The 20,403-nt window shown below is 55.1% G+C and overlaps 5 protein-coding genes across 6 annotated transcripts in view; 2 read left to right on the top strand and 3 right to left on the bottom strand.

Annotated features, from left to right (window-relative positions):
- The window catches only part of VPS53 (VPS53 subunit of GARP complex), a 67,495-nt gene extending 65,354 nt beyond the window's left edge, over positions 1-2,141 (bottom strand). Inside the window, exon 1 of the mRNA XM_080383113.1 lies at positions 2,013-2,141. Within this exon, the coding sequence (XP_080239239.1) occupies positions 2,013-2,096 (84 nt within the window). The 5' untranslated portion in view covers positions 2,097-2,141. The remainder of the gene's footprint in view (positions 1-2,012) is intronic.
- A 125-nt stretch (positions 2,142-2,266) lies between these two features.
- Positions 2,267-8,333, top strand: TLCD3A (TLC domain containing 3A). Its single transcript, XM_080384385.1, has 5 exons — positions 2,267-2,546; positions 3,068-3,151; positions 5,248-5,461; positions 5,647-5,742; positions 6,205-8,333. Exons 1-5 carry the CDS (start codon positions 2,425-2,427, stop codon positions 6,472-6,474), a joined length of 786 nt encoding a protein of 261 aa, XP_080240511.1. The 5' UTR covers positions 2,267-2,424; the 3' UTR covers positions 6,475-8,333.
- A 427-nt stretch (positions 8,334-8,760) lies between these two features.
- On the bottom strand, positions 8,761-12,530 carry GEMIN4 (gem nuclear organelle associated protein 4). 2 transcript variants are annotated; one of them, XM_080382672.1, is made up of 2 exons: positions 12,401-12,530; positions 8,761-12,071 (listed from the first exon to the last, which is right to left on the bottom strand). In XM_080382672.1, exons 1-2 carry the CDS (start codon positions 12,426-12,428, stop codon positions 8,869-8,871), a joined length of 3,231 nt encoding a protein of 1,076 aa, XP_080238798.1. In that variant the 5' UTR covers positions 12,429-12,530; the 3' UTR covers positions 8,761-8,868. The 2 variants fall into 2 exon arrangements, with proteins under 2 accessions (XP_080238798.1, XP_080238799.1); XM_080382673.1 differs by lacking the exon at positions 12,401-12,530 and adding an exon at positions 12,161-12,240.
- A 15-nt stretch (positions 12,531-12,545) lies between these two features.
- Positions 12,546-17,970, bottom strand: GLOD4 (glyoxalase domain containing 4). Its single transcript, XM_080384549.1, has 9 exons — positions 17,844-17,970; positions 17,395-17,444; positions 16,537-16,657; positions 15,582-15,726; positions 15,241-15,377; positions 14,828-14,914; positions 14,470-14,583; positions 14,296-14,382; positions 12,546-13,685 (listed from the first exon to the last, which is right to left on the bottom strand). The coding sequence occupies exons 1-9, from the start codon at positions 17,931-17,933 to the stop codon at positions 13,620-13,622; spliced, it is 897 nt and encodes a 298-aa protein (XP_080240675.1). The 5' UTR covers positions 17,934-17,970; the 3' UTR covers positions 12,546-13,619.
- Positions 17,971-17,984: 14 nt separating this feature from the next.
- On the top strand, positions 17,985-20,200 carry MRM3 (mitochondrial rRNA methyltransferase 3; the record flags this gene model as incomplete). The annotated part of the gene is made up of 4 exons (XM_080383998.1): positions 17,985-18,253; positions 18,529-18,773; positions 19,168-19,335; positions 19,543-20,200. 4 exons carry the CDS (start codon positions 17,985-17,987, stop codon positions 20,103-20,105), a joined length of 1,245 nt encoding a protein of 414 aa, XP_080240124.1. The 3' UTR covers positions 20,106-20,200.
- Positions 20,201-20,403: the final 203 nt, after the last annotated feature.

Genomic DNA, 20,403 nt, shown 5'->3' with positions numbered 1-20,403 from the left:
GATACAAACACAGCTGCCAGGCTTTGCTTTTTGTCCCCACAGACAAAAATACGGTGATTTCCCTTCCCTGCTACTATATTCATTCCATATTTATACAGCCATCAGCTCTGCACTTTGTGGTCAAAACCCTGCCTAGCAAATGCGTAGCTCACCCCGCAGCATCACCTCTGCACATCACCCTGGTCACTGAAAGTCTTCACAGGAGCCTGTGGTATCTGGCCACATGCAGCATTTTGCTGTTTGACACATTTTGCAGTGTAAAAGCAGTGGCTTTGTGAGACCATTTAAATGAAAGCAACTTCTCCCTGAAACAGGCCTCTTCGGCAGCTTTCCCAGAGTTACTCCTGTGGCCAAGGAGAAGAAAGCAGCAGTTAAATATGCATGAGGTCATGCCTGAGTGAGGAAGACGCTCTGACATTAGCCCATCATAAGAGTGCAGTTGCAGCACCACAACCAGCCTGTCCTGCTCTGAGCTCCTGCAGACCAAGTTAATCTCAAACCTCCACAAGCATTAAGAGCAGCTGAAGGAAGGGGAAGTTAAAAGCTGCTCAGGAACTCCACTCAAGCTACAGACAAGAAATCAACACCGCTGGCAGCTGTACCAGCTAAAGAAGCTGCTACTGCTAGGTCTTTGTTACAACCCATTAACCAGAAATCAGTACCCCAGGTCTCGTGGAGCGTCAGGATGCGTGTGCTCCCTATTCCGCTTCAGGCAGAAGTCAGCAGAGCCACTTCTGCTCATTTAACCAGAACCTGGCAGGTTTTGCCCAAAGCTGATCAAGGAACAGTCAAAGGAACAACAGGATTATTGAGTTGGGAAGTGGCAGTGAGGAAATGACAGAAGGCAGGAGGCAGCGTCATCCTCAACATCTCTCCTTGCTCAGGATGTGAATATCTGCCTACAGCCTTACTGCCTGTTAAAATAATCCAGCCAGGGATGTGGTGGATTCTCCACTGCTCAAAACCTCAAGTCAACACTGTCTCTAAATCATGTGTTTTACCTTGAAGAGACATTTTGTACTTGAAGAAAATGTCATTAGGTAACTTTATTTGGTTGAATGTTAGAAATCACACCAGGCTTCTCTGACTTTCAGACATACGGGCTCTGTAAAACACAGAGGATTCTTCTGGACACGTTTGAGGTCTCCTCCAGAAGCTGGCATTTAATCTGGCAATTCTCAAGGTATCAGCAAAAATTACTCAAAAGTTTACTGCCAGGTGTGCCAACTCCATGCAAAGATAAGACCATGTGAGGTGTCTCTTTCTTTGGAGCACTAATATTCCAAAGCTGGCACAGCACCCACAGAGAAACTGCGCTACCTTCCTCATCTCCTGGTGCTGGGATTGCCTGAGATGCTGTGCCAGCTACCAGAGTCTGCCCTAGTTCTTTGAGGAGAGTCACCAAAAGCGATGTTCAAGCCTCAACACTCAAAAAAGTGTGAAAACTTATTTGAGACACACTTTGGGAGACAGCTGCTGTTGCTGTCCCCAGACTTCTACCACACAAAAGAGCTCTTCAGGGGGAAGGGCTGGCTGAAACCAGCGCAAGCTCAATCACAGGCCCTGACAGAGGCAGGATTCTACCCTAATTCCTCACGGACTTTTGCGGCACCACAAACGCCACAAAGGGTGTCAGGGAGCACTGGGCTGGAACACACCGACCACAGAAGCCGAGACGTTTAGATTACCCTGACTCCAAGCGAGCTGCAAGCTGCCCGGCTCCATGAGCCGCCTTCCCTGCCAGGTCACAACTGCTCAGTGAGGAGACGGAGAACAGCCGTGTCCGCCGCAGGCCCGAGGGGACAACCCCCCGGAGCACCGGCGGGACCCGGGGGCCCAGGCCGCGGCCCGCCCTGAGGCTGAGGGGGCTCTGCCCGCACGCGAGGCCCCCGGGCCGCATCCCGCCCCAAGCACGGCCACGCGGGGGCCGCCCGCGGCCCGGCAGAGCCCCCCCGGGGCCCGCGCTCACAGCCAGCCCCTCAGCGCAGGGGCGGGCCCCGGCCGCGGCGCACCTGCTCGATGGCGGCCTGCACGGCGGGCGCCAGCTCCAGCGCCGCCTCCAGCCCGGCCGCCAGCTCCGGCTCGTCCTCCTCCATGGCGCGCTCGCCGCTTCCGGGCCGCGGGGCACGCTGGGATGCAGGAGGACGCGCCCCCTCCCCCCTCGGGGCGGGGGCGGGGGCGGGAGGGGGGGCGGGGGCGGGAGGGGTGGGCGGGGCCCGGCGGGGCGGGGGCGGGGCCCGGCGGGGCGGGGGCGGGGCCCGGCGGGGCAGGGGCGGGGCTTGTCGGCCGGTGCTGCGGGGCGCGTCGCGGCGGCGGGGGCGGGAGGGGGAGCGGCGGGGCCGGTGCGTGCCGAGCCGCCCCCCCTGCTGCCCGGCCTGCTGTTGACAAGTGGCGGCGGGAGGCAGCGCGGTGCTGGCCGGCCCCATGTGGCAGACGCTGGCCATCGCCTCCGCCTTCTTCCCGGGGCTCTTTGCCTTCTGCATCCGGGCGCTGCGGTGGGCCGCCCCGGGATGGAGCCTCAAGGACCGCATCCTCCTCAGCGGCAGGTACGGGCGGGACAGGCGGGAGGCCGCCCGGGCCGCCATCGGGAGACATCGCGGCGCACTGGCAGCAGGACCGGGAGCGGGACCGATCCCGACGGTCCAAGAGCCCCCAGCCCCGGCAGCCGGCAGCGGGGGGTGCCGCGACGCCCGGCAGCCCCGCGCCCAGGCCGGGGCCGGCGGCGGGCTCAGACCCTGCCCTGCCGGGCCCCCCGCTGCAGCCGGTACCCCGGGATGCTCCGGTGCAGCCCTCCCGCTGCCGCGGGGAGCCGCGCGGGATCCCCCTGATGTGGCTGGAAGGGACGAGATCTGGGAAGAAGCCCTGGCAGTGTCCCGGGTGGCAGCGCCTGGCACAGCAGCCCCGGCTGCATCCCAGCGGGACAGAGCTACCCCTCGCCCTGACAGAGCTTTTGTGGTGTGCACGGAGCCGGTGGCGACACCCCGCTAGCCCTCCCGGTGCCAGCCGGGCTCCTCGGCCCTTCTGAGGCGATGCTTGGGGTGACCTCTTCCCTCCCTCTCGGTTGCAGGTTGGTGTCGACGGTCCAAGCCACGATGGCCACAGTGTCAGGGATCATGGTTGTCCTCAACTGCAAGGATGTGGTGCATGACAGGTAACCCTGTGCCCAGCCCGGTGCCTTGCCGTCCGGCCAGGAGCACACGGAGGCTGTGCCCGGCCGGCTCCCAGCTGGGGGATTTGATGCCAAAGGCTTGCATGTACAAAGGGGAGAGGAAAACCAGTTTTGTGTTCCTCTTTCCCCCGCTTTGGGTGAAGGGTTGGGCAACGCGCTGGCCATGCACCCCCTGAAAGGCTCAGTCAGCGCTCTCAGCCCTGGGGCTGCTCTGCCAGCACAGAGGGTCTCCTCCTGAGGAGGGGCTGTAACATGGGCCCATACAGGAGCAAAAAGTAAAGGCATCATTGCTTCTAAAAGGGTAGGGAGTCTCCTTGCTGGAGGCTGGAATTGTTAACGGATCAAGCAGATCTAGCAAGTGCTGATTTTAGAGGTGCATGGCCTTCCCCATGCCAAACGGATTCTGAAGGAGGCCAGAAACAAGAAAATCAGGATGGAATTCCCTTCAGAACAAACTGCCATTGCCTTGTCCTCAATGCTCCGAGATGAACTGCCCCAGAAGCAGCTCTCAGCAGGAGTGATAGCACAATCTGGGTCAGAAGACTTAAAAACAGAGCTATTATCCAGAGTGGCAGAGGCAATCGTAGGAGGGAAGAATATAATTATGCTGAGCTGGAATTTTGACTGTAACACACCAGATTTTAGGGTGATTTTTAGGGAGGGCTGCCCTCTCGGTCATTGCAGGCTTGCCTTTAATAGACAGATGTGAAATGTCCTGCCTTGCTCTGGATAGTGAGATCTATCAGAATTGCTCAGTCCTGCTTAACCCGGGCAGTCTAACAAGTTCCCTTTTTGCTCTAGAATAAAATATCTGCTGTATAGATAGAGCAGATGATAAACCCCAGACCCGTACAGATGGAAGGTGCTGCCTGCCGCCCTCCTCCATCCCGGAGCTTGCCTGGGTGTTCTCAAGGCCAGCAGCAATGTACAGACACTTTGTGGTCAGAGACTTAGATTTTCTTTGATTCTGGAGGAAATACAGCCCAGTGCTCAGCGGGGAAGGCCTTGGAGAACGACAGCAAGACAGAGAGCCAGGAAGCATCACAAAGGTTGCAGTAAAATTTGCCAATTTATTTACACAGGCAGACAATCATTATATTGCTGGCACTATAATTGCCCTCCAAAGCCCTGGGCAAGTTTTGCAAACACAATAGCTAGCCACTTCCCCTCCCTGCTTTACATCGCTTACATCTTTCTATCTGGAGCAGGAACACATGCAACAATTTTTTTCCTGAGACGGCAGGAGAGCAAAAGCAGATTTTGTTGAGCCCCAAGCTACGTTTCTTTAAGCAGCGGCATAGGGTGGTTTTGTTTTTTGTTTTAAGCAGTGTGATTTCACTCAGGACTTTTTAAGGAGGCCAGTGTCCCTGCAGAGCAGGGCTTGCTACTGCCCGGATTGTGCAACCAGGATTCTGACATGCCTTGGGAACAGGCAGCTGCCTGCAATTATTTCCCAACAGACAAACGCCTCGTGGGGGTTTATTGCCTGTATTAGATATTTTTGCACTTCACTCTCCAAAGTCCAGACCAGGCATCTGTAATTAACTGAGGTCTCCAGGTGCTTTCCAAATGCTCCCCACGTTAGGCAGCGAGCCAAAGCAGCGTGGCAGGCAGGAGGGACCCAGCCCCAGAGATTTTCCCCTAACAAGCATCAGCTCTGGGTGTCCCAGGGCTTAGGGGAGATTACCTGCTGCAAAGGTGTTGGATCAGTGCTGGATCCTGAGCGGTGCTGTGCCCCCAGCCTGCCCAGCAAATACCTGCTGTAGGGCTAATCAAGATCCTCCCGTTAGCGCCGTGTTTGTGCTGGGCTGGGTTAGGTTTGGTGCCTGGCACGGCCAAGCGTGTACCAGAGGCAGCACTGCGGAGGCGTCCTCCGCACACACCAGGTACCTTTTCTCTGGGACAGTCTGTACCTGTTGAGCCAAATCAGGTTAAAATTCACCACCTCCCAGCTTGCCATCAGCTTCAGAAGCCACTGCTTCCGTTCCAGACCTAAAGACTCTCTCTTCCACCTCCCAGAGCGTCACGAGGTGCTTAGAGCCCTTGCGATGCCTCTGTGTGTGCTGCTCCTCCCCTAGGCACTGGCTGGCCGTGGAGTACATCTGGGTCCTCGTTCCCTACATGACCTATGACATTTACGTCATGTACCTCTGCCACTGGCACAAGAGCCAGGACAGGGGAGTTGTGGAGAAGAAGCACTCGCTGGCCAGCGTGTGGAGCTTCCTCCTGCAGGAACGCCTGATGGTGACCCATCACCTCTTCATCCTCATCGTGCTCACCCCCATCACCCAGGTAAGGGCTGGGCACGGCTGCTGTGAAACCCAGTGAGGAGCCCCGCAGTGCTGCAAGGGCTTGCAATTGTGTCTGGCAAAGCGTCTCTGCTGGTCAGCAGCCCACGAGCCCCTGGAGATGCTTGGTGTTAGCTCCTGGCCACCTCTCCCAGAGGGCCCCGTGCTCACTGCTGGCTTTGTTTGCAGCACTTCAGGGGAGAGCTGGGAGACTTCTTTGTGGGCTGCATCTTCATAGCAGAGCTGAGCACGCCTTTTGTATCACTGGGCAAAATCCTCATGCAGGTAGGTGAGGAGGGATGGGACTCAGGTCTGGGGACCCCACAGCTGTTCGTACCCTTTCCCAGCACCTGGCTGCCCTTCTCCATCAACCCTTGTTCCCGCAGCAGCTAGGCTGGGGGTCTCGGAGGGGGGCAGCCCCACAGCTGTAACCCCCCAGCTCCCCCAGACTCTTGTTAGGTTCCCATCCCTTTCCCCCAGTAAGCAGCATGCCCAGTAGCATCCCTGAACTGGGGGCTGTGCCGTTCGCTGGTGCTGCCCCCTCCTGTCTGTACTTCACGCCCCGCCACCCCAGCCCTCTGCCCCTATGCCTGCCTTCCCCATCCCCTCCCGCCCCACTTTCCTGCTCCCCCTCATCCGTACCTCCTGGGTGCTCGTCTCCATGCTCCCACCACACTCAGCGCCCAAGAAGCAGCAGGGTGCTGCTCACCCAGCGCTCACCCCACGTTCGCCTTCTTCCTTCCCCAGCTCAAAATGCAGGACACGCTCCTGCACAAGGTGAACGGGATCCTCATCCTGGTGACCTTCTTCCTCTGCCGTATTCTCCTCTTCCCCTTCATGTATGCGGCCTATGCCAGGCAGGTGGGAATCCCCATTTACATGGTGCCTTTCCGCATCCCCCTGCACTGCAACATCGCCAATGCCTCCCTCATCGCCCCCCAGCTCTACTGGTTCAGGCTCATCTGCCACAAAGCCGCCCGACTCTACGGCCGCTCGCCCGCTGACAAAAGCAGATAACGGCTGGCAGTGGCAGCCCAGTGCGGGGGCTGGAGAAAGGTCAGTCCTCCCCCAGCTCTTCCACCTTCACTGCTAGTGCTGCGGGGACCAGCATGGGAGCAGAGCGGTGGATGCAGCGATACCGCCGGGCTGTCATAGCTGGAAGCAGCCTCGCCGTCTCCACCGCCGTGCCAGGCAGCACCAGCCTGGGCTAGGAAGGCTTTCTTCCCACGCCGCTCCAGTGCCTTGCGTCCTCCCACCCGTGGGAGCCGGGGTAGGAACCAGCCCATAAACACGACGTTCCTTCTGGGATTCAATACTGCAGCACCCAACTAAAGGTTACACGAGAGGGGTTTGTTACAACCCCCCCGCGCCACATCTTTCAGGGCTGACACCAGACACCGGCACAGCACGGTGTGAAGGAGCCTGGAGCCAGTGGCAGAGGTGATGCTGCAGCGTGCCCAGCTCCATCGGGCACCGCCGGGAACAGGGAAGCCGTGTGCTGGACCTGCTACAGCCCGAGCTTGCTCCTCCGGCTCTGGTTCAGCCTCCAGCTGAGAGCAGAGGGTTCTGCAGAGCCCATTCCTGACCTTCACCAACCTCGCCTCTGCACTACAGCCGCATTCAGACTCTTACCTCCCACGTGCACCTCCTGCTGCTGCTGGGCGCAATTTAAGACTCCACTTAACTCAAAGGTGCTCGCTACTACAACTATCTGGTGTTTGTGGCTGACAGTCCAGGGTCAGGGGGCCTCCAGCGTTCCCAGCAGGGCTGGAGGGGAGGGAAGCTCACATCACAGAGGGATGGTCGTGCTGCCTTGGAGCAATGCTGGCAGGGCAGAGCATCCATGGCTGAAGGGCAGCAAACTGCTAAGTCCTCATCTCACCAACACACACGGCACTCTGCAGAGCCCTTCGCTGGCAGGGGATGTTACCTTCCACCCGCCTCCCCTAACTGCAGTTGCTTTTATCTGCCCTGCATTCCCCCAGCGGGTATTTAAAATAGTCTGGCACATCCTGCCCTGCTCTCCCTCCAGCCAGCACCAGCAGCACCCCACGGGTACCGGTACAGCCCGAGCTCTGGTCACTGTGGTCCATTCCTCCCGCCCCATCCCACTCCCCCACGGGGTGAGGTCTGCCAGGGAGGGAGCTGGGCGAGTGTAGGAGGAACCAGCAATCCCAGAGCAGGGCACCAAGCTGTGTCCTTCACCAGTTCAGCCCATTTCCACCTCCAGTTGCAGCAAAAAGGGTGCAGGCTCCCTGGCTTGCCCGGCACCACAGCATTCACGAGCCTTGCGGGTGCATGCAAGCCAGGCAGCAAGTTCAGTTCCTTCTCTGCAGCCAGCACAAGCCAGGGTAGCCACCCCCTCCCTGCAGCCTCCTATGCTTGCCCTGCAGGGGGGGATGGGTGGGTGGTGGTGGTTGGGGGGGGTGGGGGTGTGGGGTCCCCTGCTCCAGAGCAGGTCACCACACCAGCACAGCCCTGGCAGCCCCCTGACCCTGAGACCTGTGGCCCCTCTGTGCCTTTCATTCTGTCTAAAAACAACGGTTGCGCTCTGGGAGACCTGGTTCTTTGGGGTGTTGGATCTTGGCCCAGCCACGGCTGTATTCTAGAAAGAGCAAAACAAACTGCCTCTTCCAACACGTGGTCGGTTATTGCAGAAACACTACAGTTACATTAACGATCGAGACCAGCTGATGTTATAAACTGCTTGCAACCTGTTACAGATGTTTATATATCTTGCTGTTTTCATTGCAAATAATGTGCCTTATGTAAGGACAAAAAAAAAAAAAAAAGCCAATGAGGCATCTCCGTTTGCACTAACACTGCCCTATTTACTGTCAGGAGACCAATAAAGATTTCCTTTCTGAGTCACACCACTGCATGGATCCCCCACGTGCTGTTCATTTCTGGATGGGGAGTGTTAAGATGTGGGGTTACCACTGCACCCCCACCTCCGGGCAGGAGCAACACACACTTATTTCCATCCTGAACTCACCCAACGTGCTTCCCAGCCCCTGGCAGCATGCAGCAAACCCAGCAATCCACCCAGGACTAGGAGAGGGCTCGGGGCAGGGGAGCTGGAGGGAAACAATTACCCTGCTGCCGGAGGCTGCCAGCTCTCTGTACAAATCCAGAGCCCCAGCAGGCAAGGCTGGAGCCACAGACCTGGCAGCTTGGCTCAGGAACAGCTGCGTGCACAGCTATTCCTGCTGGGAAATTCAGAGCGGTTGTTCCTACCCCTCCTTACACGGCCCCTTCACTGCTTAGGCAGGTTGGAAGAAAACACAGCAGGGGCAAAATAAGTTCAAGAGAGAAAAATAGACAGGGTTTATTATGGATCTTACAACTTTCCATGTAAAGGGTCCCCTTGAGGCAGGGTCTCTGCTCTCCTCTGTTGCCCTCTCCAGCTTCTCAAGCCAGTTCCCCGGCTGAGTGGGCTCCCAGTTTGCTGAGCTTCTGCAGGAGAGTGCCACGCAGCGCCTTGTCACCAACATTGTCCGTGATGGACTCCAGGAAGTGCCTCTCATTGGCTTTCCGCAGTGCATTGCTGGGGGATGTATCGGCGCTGCTGAACGTCTCATACTGCGAGAGGATCTCCAACGCCACCACCACCAGCGGCTCGCTGCACCCCTTGTCGGGCAGCATGGCAGCAACGTGCAGCAGGTGGCAGAACATCTGGATGCAAATGAAGGACACCTCCTGCGTGGAGGTCCTGTCCTCAGCAGGGGGCAAGGGGGGCCCTGTGGCGTTCTTGACAGAGCCCAGCAGGTCCGTCAGGCTGCTGCAGTACAGCCGGACCACATGGAGCCAAGCCTCTGCTGGCAGCCAGGTGGAACAGCTGGAGCTGCAGAGGAGCTGGAAGCCCCGCAGAAAGAGCACGGAGAACTGGAGGTAGCAGGCAAACGGCCGGAGGTTGAGCAAGGGCATGTACTGCACGTACTCCAGCGTGTACGGCACATGCAGGACCTGTCTCTGCAGAAGGTTTTCAACGACGTGCGTGAGCCTCTTCCATTCGTTGTGGCTGCACCAAGGGAGGACCTGTATGAGAGCCACCAGGAACCCTTTGCTGAAGAGATTCACTTCTTCAGGGTTGTCCACATTGACCGTGAGGAGTGTCAGCATTGTGTCCCTGAGCGCTGTGGACACACAGCAGCACTCCATCCATGCCAGGAGTCCACTGCCTGGTCCATAGGCTGGCAAAGGCTGGGATGTCCAGTCATCCTCAGGAAGCGTGCAAATCTCAAACAGTGTCGATGGGACCTCATTCTTGAAGTGGTCTCCATAAAGCTTCTTCAGCCGGAGACCAACAGTCCAATCTAGCGATGCCATCTTCCTGTGAAGCCAAGCCAGTGACTGGACCCACAGCTCAGGGGAGGGGGCAGTTTCTGGTCTTACCACCTCACAGAGATGGCTGAGGATGTTCAGTATCAGGTCTTTAGTCTCCAGTGAAGGGAAGAGCTGGTCCCTAGGCTGATGCCAGTACTTTGTGTAACCATCTAGAAGCTTGCAGAGGCTGAGGAGAAGCGGGAATGGGTGACAGGACTTGATCCAGTGCTCTTCTGAACAGGACTGTATCCCCAAAACCTTACTGAGGATCTGCAGGCTCAGCTCAATTTGAGCAGAATCTGACTTCAAATAGGGAAGGACAAAGGCTTTGATCACCTCTGCAGGTGACACAAGTGGGACGGCTGAACTTGGCTGCATGAGAAAGGTCAGGAACGCAATGAACTGCTCCTCTTCCCTTGCAGTGGAAAGCCTCCCCCATACTGCCTCCTCCAGACACCTCACCACCAGGCTGTGTGGCCTGCTTGGATCATTGTGGGTCTCCAGAAAGCTCAGCGCTGGGAAGGAGCAGAGGATTTGTGCGAGGAACTGGTGTGCTCCTAGGTTGACTACAGCAAGATTACAAAGCTGCTTCACTGTGGCCTCAGGGTACAGCAGCGTGAGCCTGGCCACAGAAGCCACGGCCCTGGTCAGGCCTTCATCAGACACACTCTTTGTGATCTGGTTGAAAGTCACATTCAGGTCCTCCTGGAACCCCTCCATGACAACCTGCAAGTTCAGAGACAGGCCTGGTCCACCCCAGGATTCCAGGACACCTGAGACCACTTTGTTTTTGTCACTTAACGAAAGCTCAGTGTAACACTCCATGATGGCTTTGGTCACTTGCATCTGCAGCTCTCGGGCCTCCTTATCTTGGCGGAACATGGCAAAGTTCACCAGTGTCTCCAGCAATTTCAAAACTAGCTCTGGTTTCTGGAAGAGTGCTCTGTTTTTCACAAGGCAGTCAACCCAGTCCTTCGAAAAGGCCCAGGTCTTTTCAGATACAAAAATGGAGCACACCTCCACATGCCGGTCTAGCTTCTGCTCAATGATTGTCATGGCAACTGAAGACACAAGGTTGGTATCCAAATCCTTGCTCTTCAGGCTGGCACTGATCTTCTCAAGAAAGTCCTTGGTGACCTGTGTCAGCTCTAACACTACACGTGCTTCATCCTCACTCAGGTCTCTAGCTTCTGAGAAGCAAACTAGGTTCTTCCCAAGATTGGTAAGAGCATCTAGGAGCCGATAGCTCTCATAGCAGGGCTCCTCAGAGCTGTTCAAGGTACCTTGCAGCTCCTCTCCCCAGGCATGCAACAAGCTGGAGAGGAAGTCCAAGCCAACAAAGAGCTCCTCACAAGAGAGCTTAGCCAAGGACAAGAGGCTCATGGTTCTCTCTGCTTCCTTCACCTTCTCATCCAGCCCACTGTGGTGGTACTTGCTTTCAGTGTCACTGGCCCAGAGGCTGATGACAGAGCTGATCTTGTCCAGGTACTCTGCAACAGGCAGGGGGTTTCCCTCTGCCTCTACCTCAGGGAACACAGACAGCAGCTCTGCCAGGTTGGCCAAAGCATAGCACTTCAGGCGGGGCAGGGCAATGCTCCTGTAGGTCTGCTTTAACCCCTCTATCAGGACCATGAGCAGGCTGGTGGCAGCAGGGGAGCTATTCAGAGAGCCAGGGTCACCCTTGAACCTCTTTGGGGGCTGGAGACCATCATCCAGAGAGGACTCACACCCATGCTGATATATGAGAGCGCTGAACGCAGAGACTGTTGTGTCTTCCTGTCCCTCTTTGTGCTTCACCACCTCCCACCACACATCCAAGAAGAACCTGATGTCTGATGGGGACGTCTCACTGGAGACGTACTCCACCAAGTGCTCCAGCTGGTGCCGGCACACATCCTGGGGCAGTGCCAGCAGCAGCTGCACGAAGAGCTGGGGCACGCCGAGAGCCTTGACCAGCTCGAAGAGGACAGTGTGGTTAACTTCGGGGATCATCCTGCCCACGGAGAAGAAGCCATCCTCCTTCCATCCCTGGTCCAGCGAGGGGGCGGGGGGGTCTGGCAGCAGGACTTTAGCCCAGACGATGGCCACAGCCTCCTTCTTCCAGAGGCTGTGCTGCAGCGCGGAAGGGCAGCGCGCTCCGATCTCCCCCAGGGCGTCGATGATGGGGGTCCCCACGCGCAGCCAGTCCGCTTTGCGCAGCTCCCGCAGCGGCCGCGGCTGGGTGAGTCGGGCGGCCAGCAGGAACCCGCCGTGCAGGATGGCCGTCTCCTCGCACACGCCCCACGGCCCTGCGCGAAGACAGCGTTACCGCGCCCCGGCCCCGGCCGCCCCCCCCGGCCCGCTCCCGCCGCCCCGCTCCCCCAGCTCCCGCACCCACCGGGCTCCATGGCGGCGGCCGGCGCGCTCCGGCGTCAGCACCGCCCCGCAGCGCGCCCCGCAGCGCCCCCTGGCGGCCCGGCGGTAGCGCCGCCCTCCCGCCTGCCCCCTCGGCCCTCCCCCTGCCCTCCCCCTGCCTTCCCCCGGCCCTCCCCGCCGTTAATTAGTGCGCGCGGAAACCCGGAACTCAATTAACTGGGCCGAGGAACGGCCGGCGCAGCTCTGCAAGGCAGGCACTCACACCGCCCTCCCGAAGCGCCTCCATTCATTTAAAGGCGATGCCGGCAAGCGGCTGGGCAGCAGCTTACACGCGACATTCCCAACATGATCAATACACGATTCCAAAAATCATCACTGAACTTGAAGCAAAGAGCTGGAACAAAAAGTCGGAGTGAGGAATTTTTCCAGTTTATTCTCAGAATATTCATACAAGCGCCAACAGGCCTCAGCAGCTGCCAACGCTGCCGATTTTGCCTACTTTTCTCTGTGAAAGTTTTACATCAAGAAAGATTACAAACCAGACAGTGTGCCTGACACTGACAACATCGGTAACTACTCCCTGTATTCCCAGCCATTATTCCACTAGCAAAAGCAGAGCAACTTCATTCCGACAGAATAAACCCTGAACCATTACTTCCAAAGGCAATTTCTCATCAAAAGCTAATTGCAAACCATGATACACTTATTTCAAGTTCCTGCCCAGCACCTCAGCAGGCAGTGCAGCGCTGCTCCGCACCCTGCGGCACGGCCCCGGTCCGGCCCGCAATGGGGAAGGCTCCTGGGGAAGGCAGGAAACCACCATGTCAATGAGGTGACCCTAGTGAGAAATGCACCACGGCTTCCAAGGGGGGACATTTCACCGCAAAAACTGGGGAAACACCTTGGAATGAAAACGGGGTTTGTTCCAGACAAGAATATTCAAGTGCTTTAGCGAGATAATTTCTCTGTTCCCAATAATCAGGCATTCGCTACGACAGCTGAACTGCTCAAGTTCCACATACACAGCTCCCCACCTTCAGCTGACACATTTCCGCTGAAGCGGGGTACCTGCTGCACTCACAGCTACCCAAAAACCTCTTCTCTAAGCTGCAAATCCAGGATGGCTAAAGCCAGTTAGAGAACTAGATACCGTAACAAATCCAGCAACCTCTTTTTTCAAGTATAACAGCACAGAAATGTGCTGTTTGCCTCTTAACTGATGACCCCCGGTTTTGAAGCCACGTGCTCAACCTGCTCCTTACTGCCCAGCCTAACTGTTTTCTGTTTTAAGGGGAACATGCCATTTGCCTGGAAGGAGAGAGCAGCAGTAAGAGACACAAGCTTAAATCAAAGAAACCAACAAGCATGGGACATCATGGCACCCTCTTACTGGAAGAGGTAATGCAACACGTTACATAGGATTAGCATTTTTCTCAGATGAAAACCAAGGCAGGAAGGAGCAGTCCAGTCCTTTTCTCCAGCTAAGCCGAAGCCTTCTTCATTTTCTGTGCAGCAAACCATTTGTCGCTGTTGTCTGCTGCCATGGCCTGCACAAAGAAAAGCATTAACATGTTCAGAACAGCAGCGGAGTCACCAGACACCTGGCTGCTCACACTCACCAGCCTGTCCCACAAACCCAGACTGATCACAAGGACACTTTATAATTTGGAGGAAACCCACCCTAAAGGATTTTTTTTGGGATTTTTGGGATTTTTAAACACATACTAGTAAGGAATAGACACTGAAACCCAATGCTCTCTGCTGCAGCAAATCAATAGATGATATGGTAATACAAGGGCAAAACAAGACAGTTTAAACATGGCCTTCCCACACAGCTCTCGTTCCACACCAGAACCCCTCCCCGCCTTGGGAGATGTCCAGCTGTGCTGACGTTACGCAGCTCAAAAATCATTTTCTGTAGTAACTGACACCAAAGCATTGTTAACGTGTCTGGTAACACATGCCACCACCCAGATGCCCCGAGGGCGAGGCTGGAAAACTCTAGCCAGGACACTAAGTGAACTTTAAAAAATTATTTGTCTTCTTTAGCAAGACTGTACAATTTGCTTCTCAGAAAAACTCCATGTGGAGCAAAAATTAGATTCTACGGGCACCTGTAACAAGGAAGAAAACGAATGAGCAGGCAGCATTACTTACATCGTCTAACAACTTGTCACCATTAGGGTCCACCTTGGACAGATCTCTAAATGCTTCATCTCCCACAAAACAGATTTCATGGCCATCCTAAACAGAGTTTAAGAGCAGGTAAGTTAGATAAACAACAGAGAGAAATTTAAATCAAATTTAATCACTATTTCCAAGATTACTCACAGGATCAGCCAAAATAATCACTTGCACTGTGGCTTTGCCAGGTGTGTCCAAGCTAACCAGAGGCATTAAAATTTTCTGATTCTCTTTTTTCATCAGTGCTTCAATGTTTGGCAACTTAAACAGAAAACAAAACAAAAATCAACCCTAGTCAGATGAAGCTCAGATGCATCCAGGTTGTTCTCATTTACAGTTCCCCATTACCCACAACTCCATTGCATTCCCACTGCAAAAAATAGAAATAAATTATCTGCTCTGTATTGTTTTGTTCACATCTGAGCTGGTTTGCTAATACTGGAAATTAAACTTCCCACTAGTCAATTCTAGGAAATTAAAAGAGTAAGAGAAATGTGATCATTACCTCTTCCTTTGCACAGGAGAAGGCAATCCGCCCAAACGCTGTCCCATGATCCACTACTCCTCCAACACTCTTCAACTCCAGCTTACACTGGAAAAGGAAAAAAGAAAGCCTGACTCACAAGGACGCTGTTCTCAGTGCTACATTCGCTCCAACTTTTCACTGATGCTGATGATTTCAAAATCACCCATATGTGTATTTTCTGGCAAGCCAGAATTACCAAAGCAAACCACAGCTCTTTTTAATAAAATGCACTTAAGCATACAGAAGCTTTAACTAAAATGCACAGAAGTAAGTGCACAGTTACTTTAATTAAGAGCTTTTTTCCCTTTAAGGTTCTGTTATCACGAAACGAGAGGTTTCTATGATGAGACACAACTCAAAGATCAGAACTAGAAAGCTTTCTAAGGACTAACCTGGTTATCTGCATAGCCTAGCAAAGCCCTTTGTTTCTCCTCATCCTTCTCATATATTTTCATTCCGAGCAAATCAGACCAGTAGTTAACAGACTTCTGCAGATCGGAGACACCGAGGGTTACCTTTAGCACAGGATCTTGAAGATTGCAATAATTTGGAATTAGTTACAAATATATTGTAGTTTTAAGCGCACGGTTTTACATTCTTGAGAAGTAACGAAGAAATAACAAAAACATGCTCCATTTCATAAAATGCTATTGAGACAAACGCACAGCCCGTTCTAACACCCAACTCTGAAATCTCTCTCAAACACCTGCAGGAGTGAGTGGGTATGTTTCACCTTGCTTGAGCTGTTCTTTGTCTTCCAGGTAGAATTTATAACCCCCTGGGGCTTCAGCTTCAAAAATACCAGTCGTGACTTCTTTGAGGGGCCACCCCATCTTCTTAGCATTGTTGACAGCTTGGCTGGACACAAGTGTTATGCCCTAGTGAGAACAGAACAGACAGATGCAAAATCCATAGGGTGGATGCTGACTAAGTCCCACCTTTCAGTAGTCTGCCTCTACAAACGACCACAAACAAATCAGATTACTTTTTATAACAGATGGACCATATGATCTCCTGAGAGCTGCTCTTACTCCTACAAAATAAGCTTAACCTTAGGCACATCCCACATATGTTTGGAATGCGTTTATTTACTTCTTTCTTATCAGAAGAAATGTGAAAAGCCAAAGTAATTTTAAACCCTAATTCAGTGCGTTGTACAGAAGTGGAAAACCAAGTTCCTAACCGTTCTACCAGGTTAGGCAGACATCCGTGGCTCAAAGCCGCTGCTCCCTGACACCCTGCAAACTAGAGGAAGAAAATTAGCTCAGGGGAAACAACGAGCATATACTCATAGATGAAACATGAGATCTTCATTGGCTCTCAGCTAGTAAACAACGAAGAAATAAGTAATAACAAATAAAAAACTGTTTTCCTGCAGCAAGATACTTCTTAGCTAACCATTCCACACTGGATTTGGCAGCAAATACCAGCTGTCCCACACACACAGTAGCTAAGAGATGGAGCTCAAGGAAGTGCTTCCTGGATCCTATGTGAGCAAAAAGCTGCTCTAGTTTCTGCTCTTCCAACTTGGAGACAATTACAAAAGCAAGGGTAAAAAGTGTTTAAAGGACCAAACAGCATAAAAAAAGCAGCTGGTAACAATCTATATACCAAAAAAACTCCTATCATAAGGAGTAAAAAATGTTTATCATAAGATGACAGAATTTGATGCCAAGTCGGGTACCCACCAGAAAGTCATTGCCCAGGCGATATTCTCCAATACCATAATTGTAAGTCAATTCTGCGACAAAGTGATCATCTTCTGGCCCATAGCCCACCATTGTTTTGCTCCATTTTCCGTCATAAGGGCTGCAACATCCAGATTTAATTGTCATGAGTATTAGAAATAAACACCAAGAACTGCAAGTATTAGTGTTTCAAGGAAGAACTGCATTTCTAGAGGAAACAAATGGCACAAGCAATCCAGTAACCTCCCACCAAGTAGAAGCCAATACCTGTGAAGAATTCTCATTGCAGCTCAGCATGCAGCAGACAGGCATCCCCCCAGAGTCACTAGTTCTGACCTTGGGCTGTCATTCACAACCATACAACAAAAGCGATTCTACCTCCTTCTTAACAGCTTACATTTTAAGAGCACATGCTGCTCATTAGTGGGAATTACATGAGCACTTCCTTATTGCAAAGTAGGAAAAGCAAGTAGTTAGGCAGATTGGAGGATTGCTTTAATTTGTAGACAGGCAAAAAAGCCTTTGGGGCTACCAGGAGGGATTAACTCAATACCCTCTATAAACCCATGCACGTAAAATACCAATGTAACTGAATATAATTCCAAAGAGTTCAGAAATAATTTTACAAAGTTCAGTACCAGCCTATAGGTGCAATACAGCAACACTGGTGTTTCAGTGTAAACACCATACCGATGCAAAAAGGGGAACCGTTGCTTGCAATGGAAGTACTTTGGGGAAAAAAAACCAAGTAAGCGACCCCAACACCTATTTTACCTGTAAAATACCACTGCATGGCTGGTGAGGGCTGGCAGGTGCTTTGTGAGAACAGAGGAGCGGGGAGGGAGCCAGGGCACTCACCCGTTGCAGCTGGCTTTGCAGCCCTCCTCGAACTCCTCGTGCCTCAGCACCTGAGGGACGGGGCGAAAGAAGTGAGCGGGGACACGGCCCTTCCCTGCCGCCTCAGCAGCGCCGGCGGAGCCAGGGGCGAGGTCCGGAGGAGGCGACGGAGCCCGGAGCCCTTCGCGGCTGCCGGGGCCTCGCCCGTCGAGGTGGGGAAGCCCCCTGCCTCCCCGCAGCGCCGGCCCGGCCCGGGGAGCCCCGGGGCTTCCGTGGCTGAGGAGGGCGACCACTCCCGCCGCTTCCCCCCTCGGGGCTCCGGCCCTGCCGCTTTTCCCCCTCGGGATCCCGCCGTTCCCCCCCTTCGCGGTCCCAGACACGCCGCTCTCCCCCCCGTCAGGGCCTCGCCATTCCCCCCGCCTCAGGGGCCCGGCCCGGCCCCGCCGCTCTCCCCCCGCCTCGGGGCTCACGCTCATGCCCAGCAGCTCCCGGTAGAACCGCGCAGTCCGGCCGCGATCGCCCACTTTGAAGACGAAGTGCAGCGCCCGCCGAGCCGCCATGCCGGAGGGTGACGCCACGGGCGCGCCCGCGCGCAGCGGTGACGCCGCAAGATGGCGGCGCTGGGGCGGCTGTGCCGGCTGTGCCGCTGGCTGCCGCGGCCCGGCGGCCCGGGGGAGGCGGGGGGGGCGCGGCGCGGGGTGCGGGCGCTGCGGCGGAGCCCCGTGCGGGTGCTGCCGCCGCAGAAGGAGCGGGCCGAGGCGGCCGAGGCGCAGCGGAGCCCCGGGGCGCGGCCCCCCCCGCCGCCGCCAGCGGTGGAGCGGAGCGCGGCCGGGCCGGGGCTGTGGTTCGAGAAGGCGGCGGCCGGTGACAGGAGGCTGGGGTGAGGCTGGGCACCGCCGCGGGGGGGGGGCGGGCACGGGCACGGGGGGCTGCCCCGCGCTGAGACCCCCGCAGAGCCGCCCGCTGCCACAGCTGCAGAGTTGGGGGCAAATTCCAGCATTTGGGGTCTGGGCTGAGGCTGGTACCGGAACCGGCCCCGCCAGCCGCGCTGCGGGCACCCGGGCGTGCCGAGGGAAGGCCTGGGGGGCTGGCCGCCGTCAGGCCGAAGGCCTTGTTGGCGTCACGGCTGTTTTTTCTCCGTTAATTTCTCCACAGAAAAGTGGTGACCATCGCCAAGTCGAAGAAGTTTCGGGACCGCCACGGGAAGGTCCTGCTGGAGGGTCACAGGCTGATCAGGGACGCCCTGGAGGCAGGAGCTGTGCTGCAGTCTCTCTTCTTCAGCACTGTGGGGCAGCTGAATGAGCTGCCCCAGGCAAAGCTGAAAGGAGCCAACTTAATTAAAGTGAAATTTGAAGATATTAAGAGCTGGTCTGACCTCGTAACTCCTCAGGGGCTGATAGGTAAGCTGCCTTGAGAGCAGTCACAACGCTGCTCAAAGGGAAACCTATTTCACACTTCGTAAGCAGATAATGACTCTATAACATTCCCCTAGATGTTCTGGCAGTGTGTCGAGGGGTCTAATTTGAGAGAATTCCCTTTTATTCGTCCTGCTGCAGTAACTGTGAAAGTGGCTTCTAGAGTGCATTGAAGGTGCTAATGCTCATTTTTAATAGCACATTGCTCCGGCTTTGCTGGGAGATAGTTCTCCTTGTAAAGCGACAAACTCTTCTCAAACTTCTTTTAAGAGGTGCTTTCGGCAGCACATCTTTAGTGAGTTTTGGGCCAACTAAATCAGAGAGAGCTCTCTCCTTGGGGTGTGTTAGGCAGAAGCCTGTCAGCACTTTGTCTCCTCAGGGGTCTTTTCCAAGCCTGACCATGCCAAGATGTCTTACCCTGTTGCTCAGCTAACCAGCTCCTTGCCACTGCTCCTCATCTGTGACAATATCAGAGATCCGGGAAACCTGGGAACCATTCTGAGATCTGCAGCAGGAGCGGGCTGTGAGAAAGTGCTGCTCACCAAAGGTAACAGCCTTTCCCTGGGGAAAAAACAGTTTAGTTTCAGTAATTTGGGGGTAAGGCAGGGAGTAAGAGGTTCTTGAAGATGTTGTTCCCATGAGTGTGTAAGCAGTGCCCGTCACAGCCATGACTGGGTGCAGGAACAGCGACTGTGAATCCCATCTTTGTGTGGGGGCTGCTGCATTGTCACCGTTTTCCCCCCTTCCATTTCAGGCTGTGTGGATCCGTGGGAGCCAAAGGTTCTCCGTGCGGGCATGGGGGCTCACTTCCGTCTGCCTGTCATTGCCAACCTGGACTGGGAATTTGTTCCCAAAAACCTTCCTGCCGGTATCCGGGTCTGCGTGGCTGACAACAAAGACCCAAGCGCTCAGGCCAAGGCCATGCCTACGCCGAGAGGAGCTGGCAGGGATGGCTCTGCTCCCCACAGCCCAAAGGCTCCTGTGAAATCCAAACCCAAGGCTGCTCCTGAGTGTGAGGATGAGGAGGGAACAGCAGATGTCTGCATCCCAGAGGTGGCTGCACAGTATTACTACGAGAACTGGACGCAGACTCCAGTGGCCGTGGTGATTGGCGGAGAGACCCACGGTCTGAGTCCAGACGCAATTCACCTCGCTGCCAGCACAGGGGGGAAGAGACTGGTCATTCCCGTGGTGCCAGGCATGGACAGCTTGAATTCCGCTATTGCTGCTGGCATTGTGCTGTTTGAGGGGAAGAGGCAGTTGCAGTGGAGGCACAAGCAGGAAGATGAGAGGCAGAAGTTCCCTGTAGTGGGCTAAACTGCTGAGGTTTGGGTGCTGAAGAAGCATCTCGTCCCCTTGGCATGCTGTAGAGTTAATAAAACAGCAGCTCGGGCTGTTTGGTTTGCATTAAATGAGTATCAAACAACTCTTGATGGTGCTGGAGCTGTGCCTCGGTGAGTGACTCCCAGGCCAGCCTGCACGGGGGCTCTGGCCGCACGGTGATGCTAGTGAGAAAGGAAAAGCCAGCGGGTGAGAGCGCTCGCCTCTCCTGCAGCCGTTCCCGCTGCCTGGCTTTTCTCGCTCTCTCACCCAGCAGATCTGGGGAGGCCTTGGA

Source organism: Falco punctatus, assembly GCF_963210335.1.
Source record: "Falco punctatus genome assembly, chromosome: 1".
Taxonomy (NCBI): domain Eukaryota; kingdom Metazoa; phylum Chordata; class Aves; order Falconiformes; family Falconidae; genus Falco; species Falco punctatus.
This window is presented reverse-complemented; position numbering and strand designations above follow the sequence as displayed.

Excerpts from the sequence above, each read along its gene's own strand:
- TLCD3A (XM_080384385.1), top strand. The coding sequence starts at position 2,425 with ATGTGGCAGACGCTGGCCATCGCCTCCGCCTTCTTCCCGGGGCTCTTT. Across the intron at positions 2,547-3,067 it reads CGCATCCTCCTCAGCGGCAG|GTTGGTGTCGACGGTCCAAG; the intron begins GTACGGGCGGGA and ends TCTCGGTTGCAG. Across the intron at positions 5,743-6,204 it reads TGGGCAAAATCCTCATGCAG|CTCAAAATGCAGGACACGCT; the intron begins GTAGGTGAGGAG and ends TTCCTTCCCCAG.
- GEMIN4 (XM_080382672.1), bottom strand. The coding sequence starts at position 12,428 with ATGAATGGAGGCGCTTCGGGAGGGCGGT. Across the intron at positions 12,072-12,400 it reads AGGCGCTTCGGGAGGGCGGT|GGCCGTGGGGCGTGTGCGAG; the intron begins GTGAGTGCCTGC and ends GTCTTCGCGCAG.
- GLOD4 (XM_080384549.1), bottom strand. The coding sequence starts at position 17,933 with ATGGCGGCTCGGCGGGCGCTGCACTTCGTCTTCAAAGTGGGCGATCGC. Across the intron at positions 14,584-14,827 it reads TCTCCTGTGCAAAGGAAGAG|TTGCCAAACATTGAAGCACT; the intron begins GTAATGATCACA and ends TTTCTGTTTAAG. Across the intron at positions 13,686-14,295 it reads GTGACAAGTTGTTAGACGAT|GCCATGGCAGCAGACAACAG; the intron begins GTAAGTAATGCT and ends TTCTTTGTGCAG.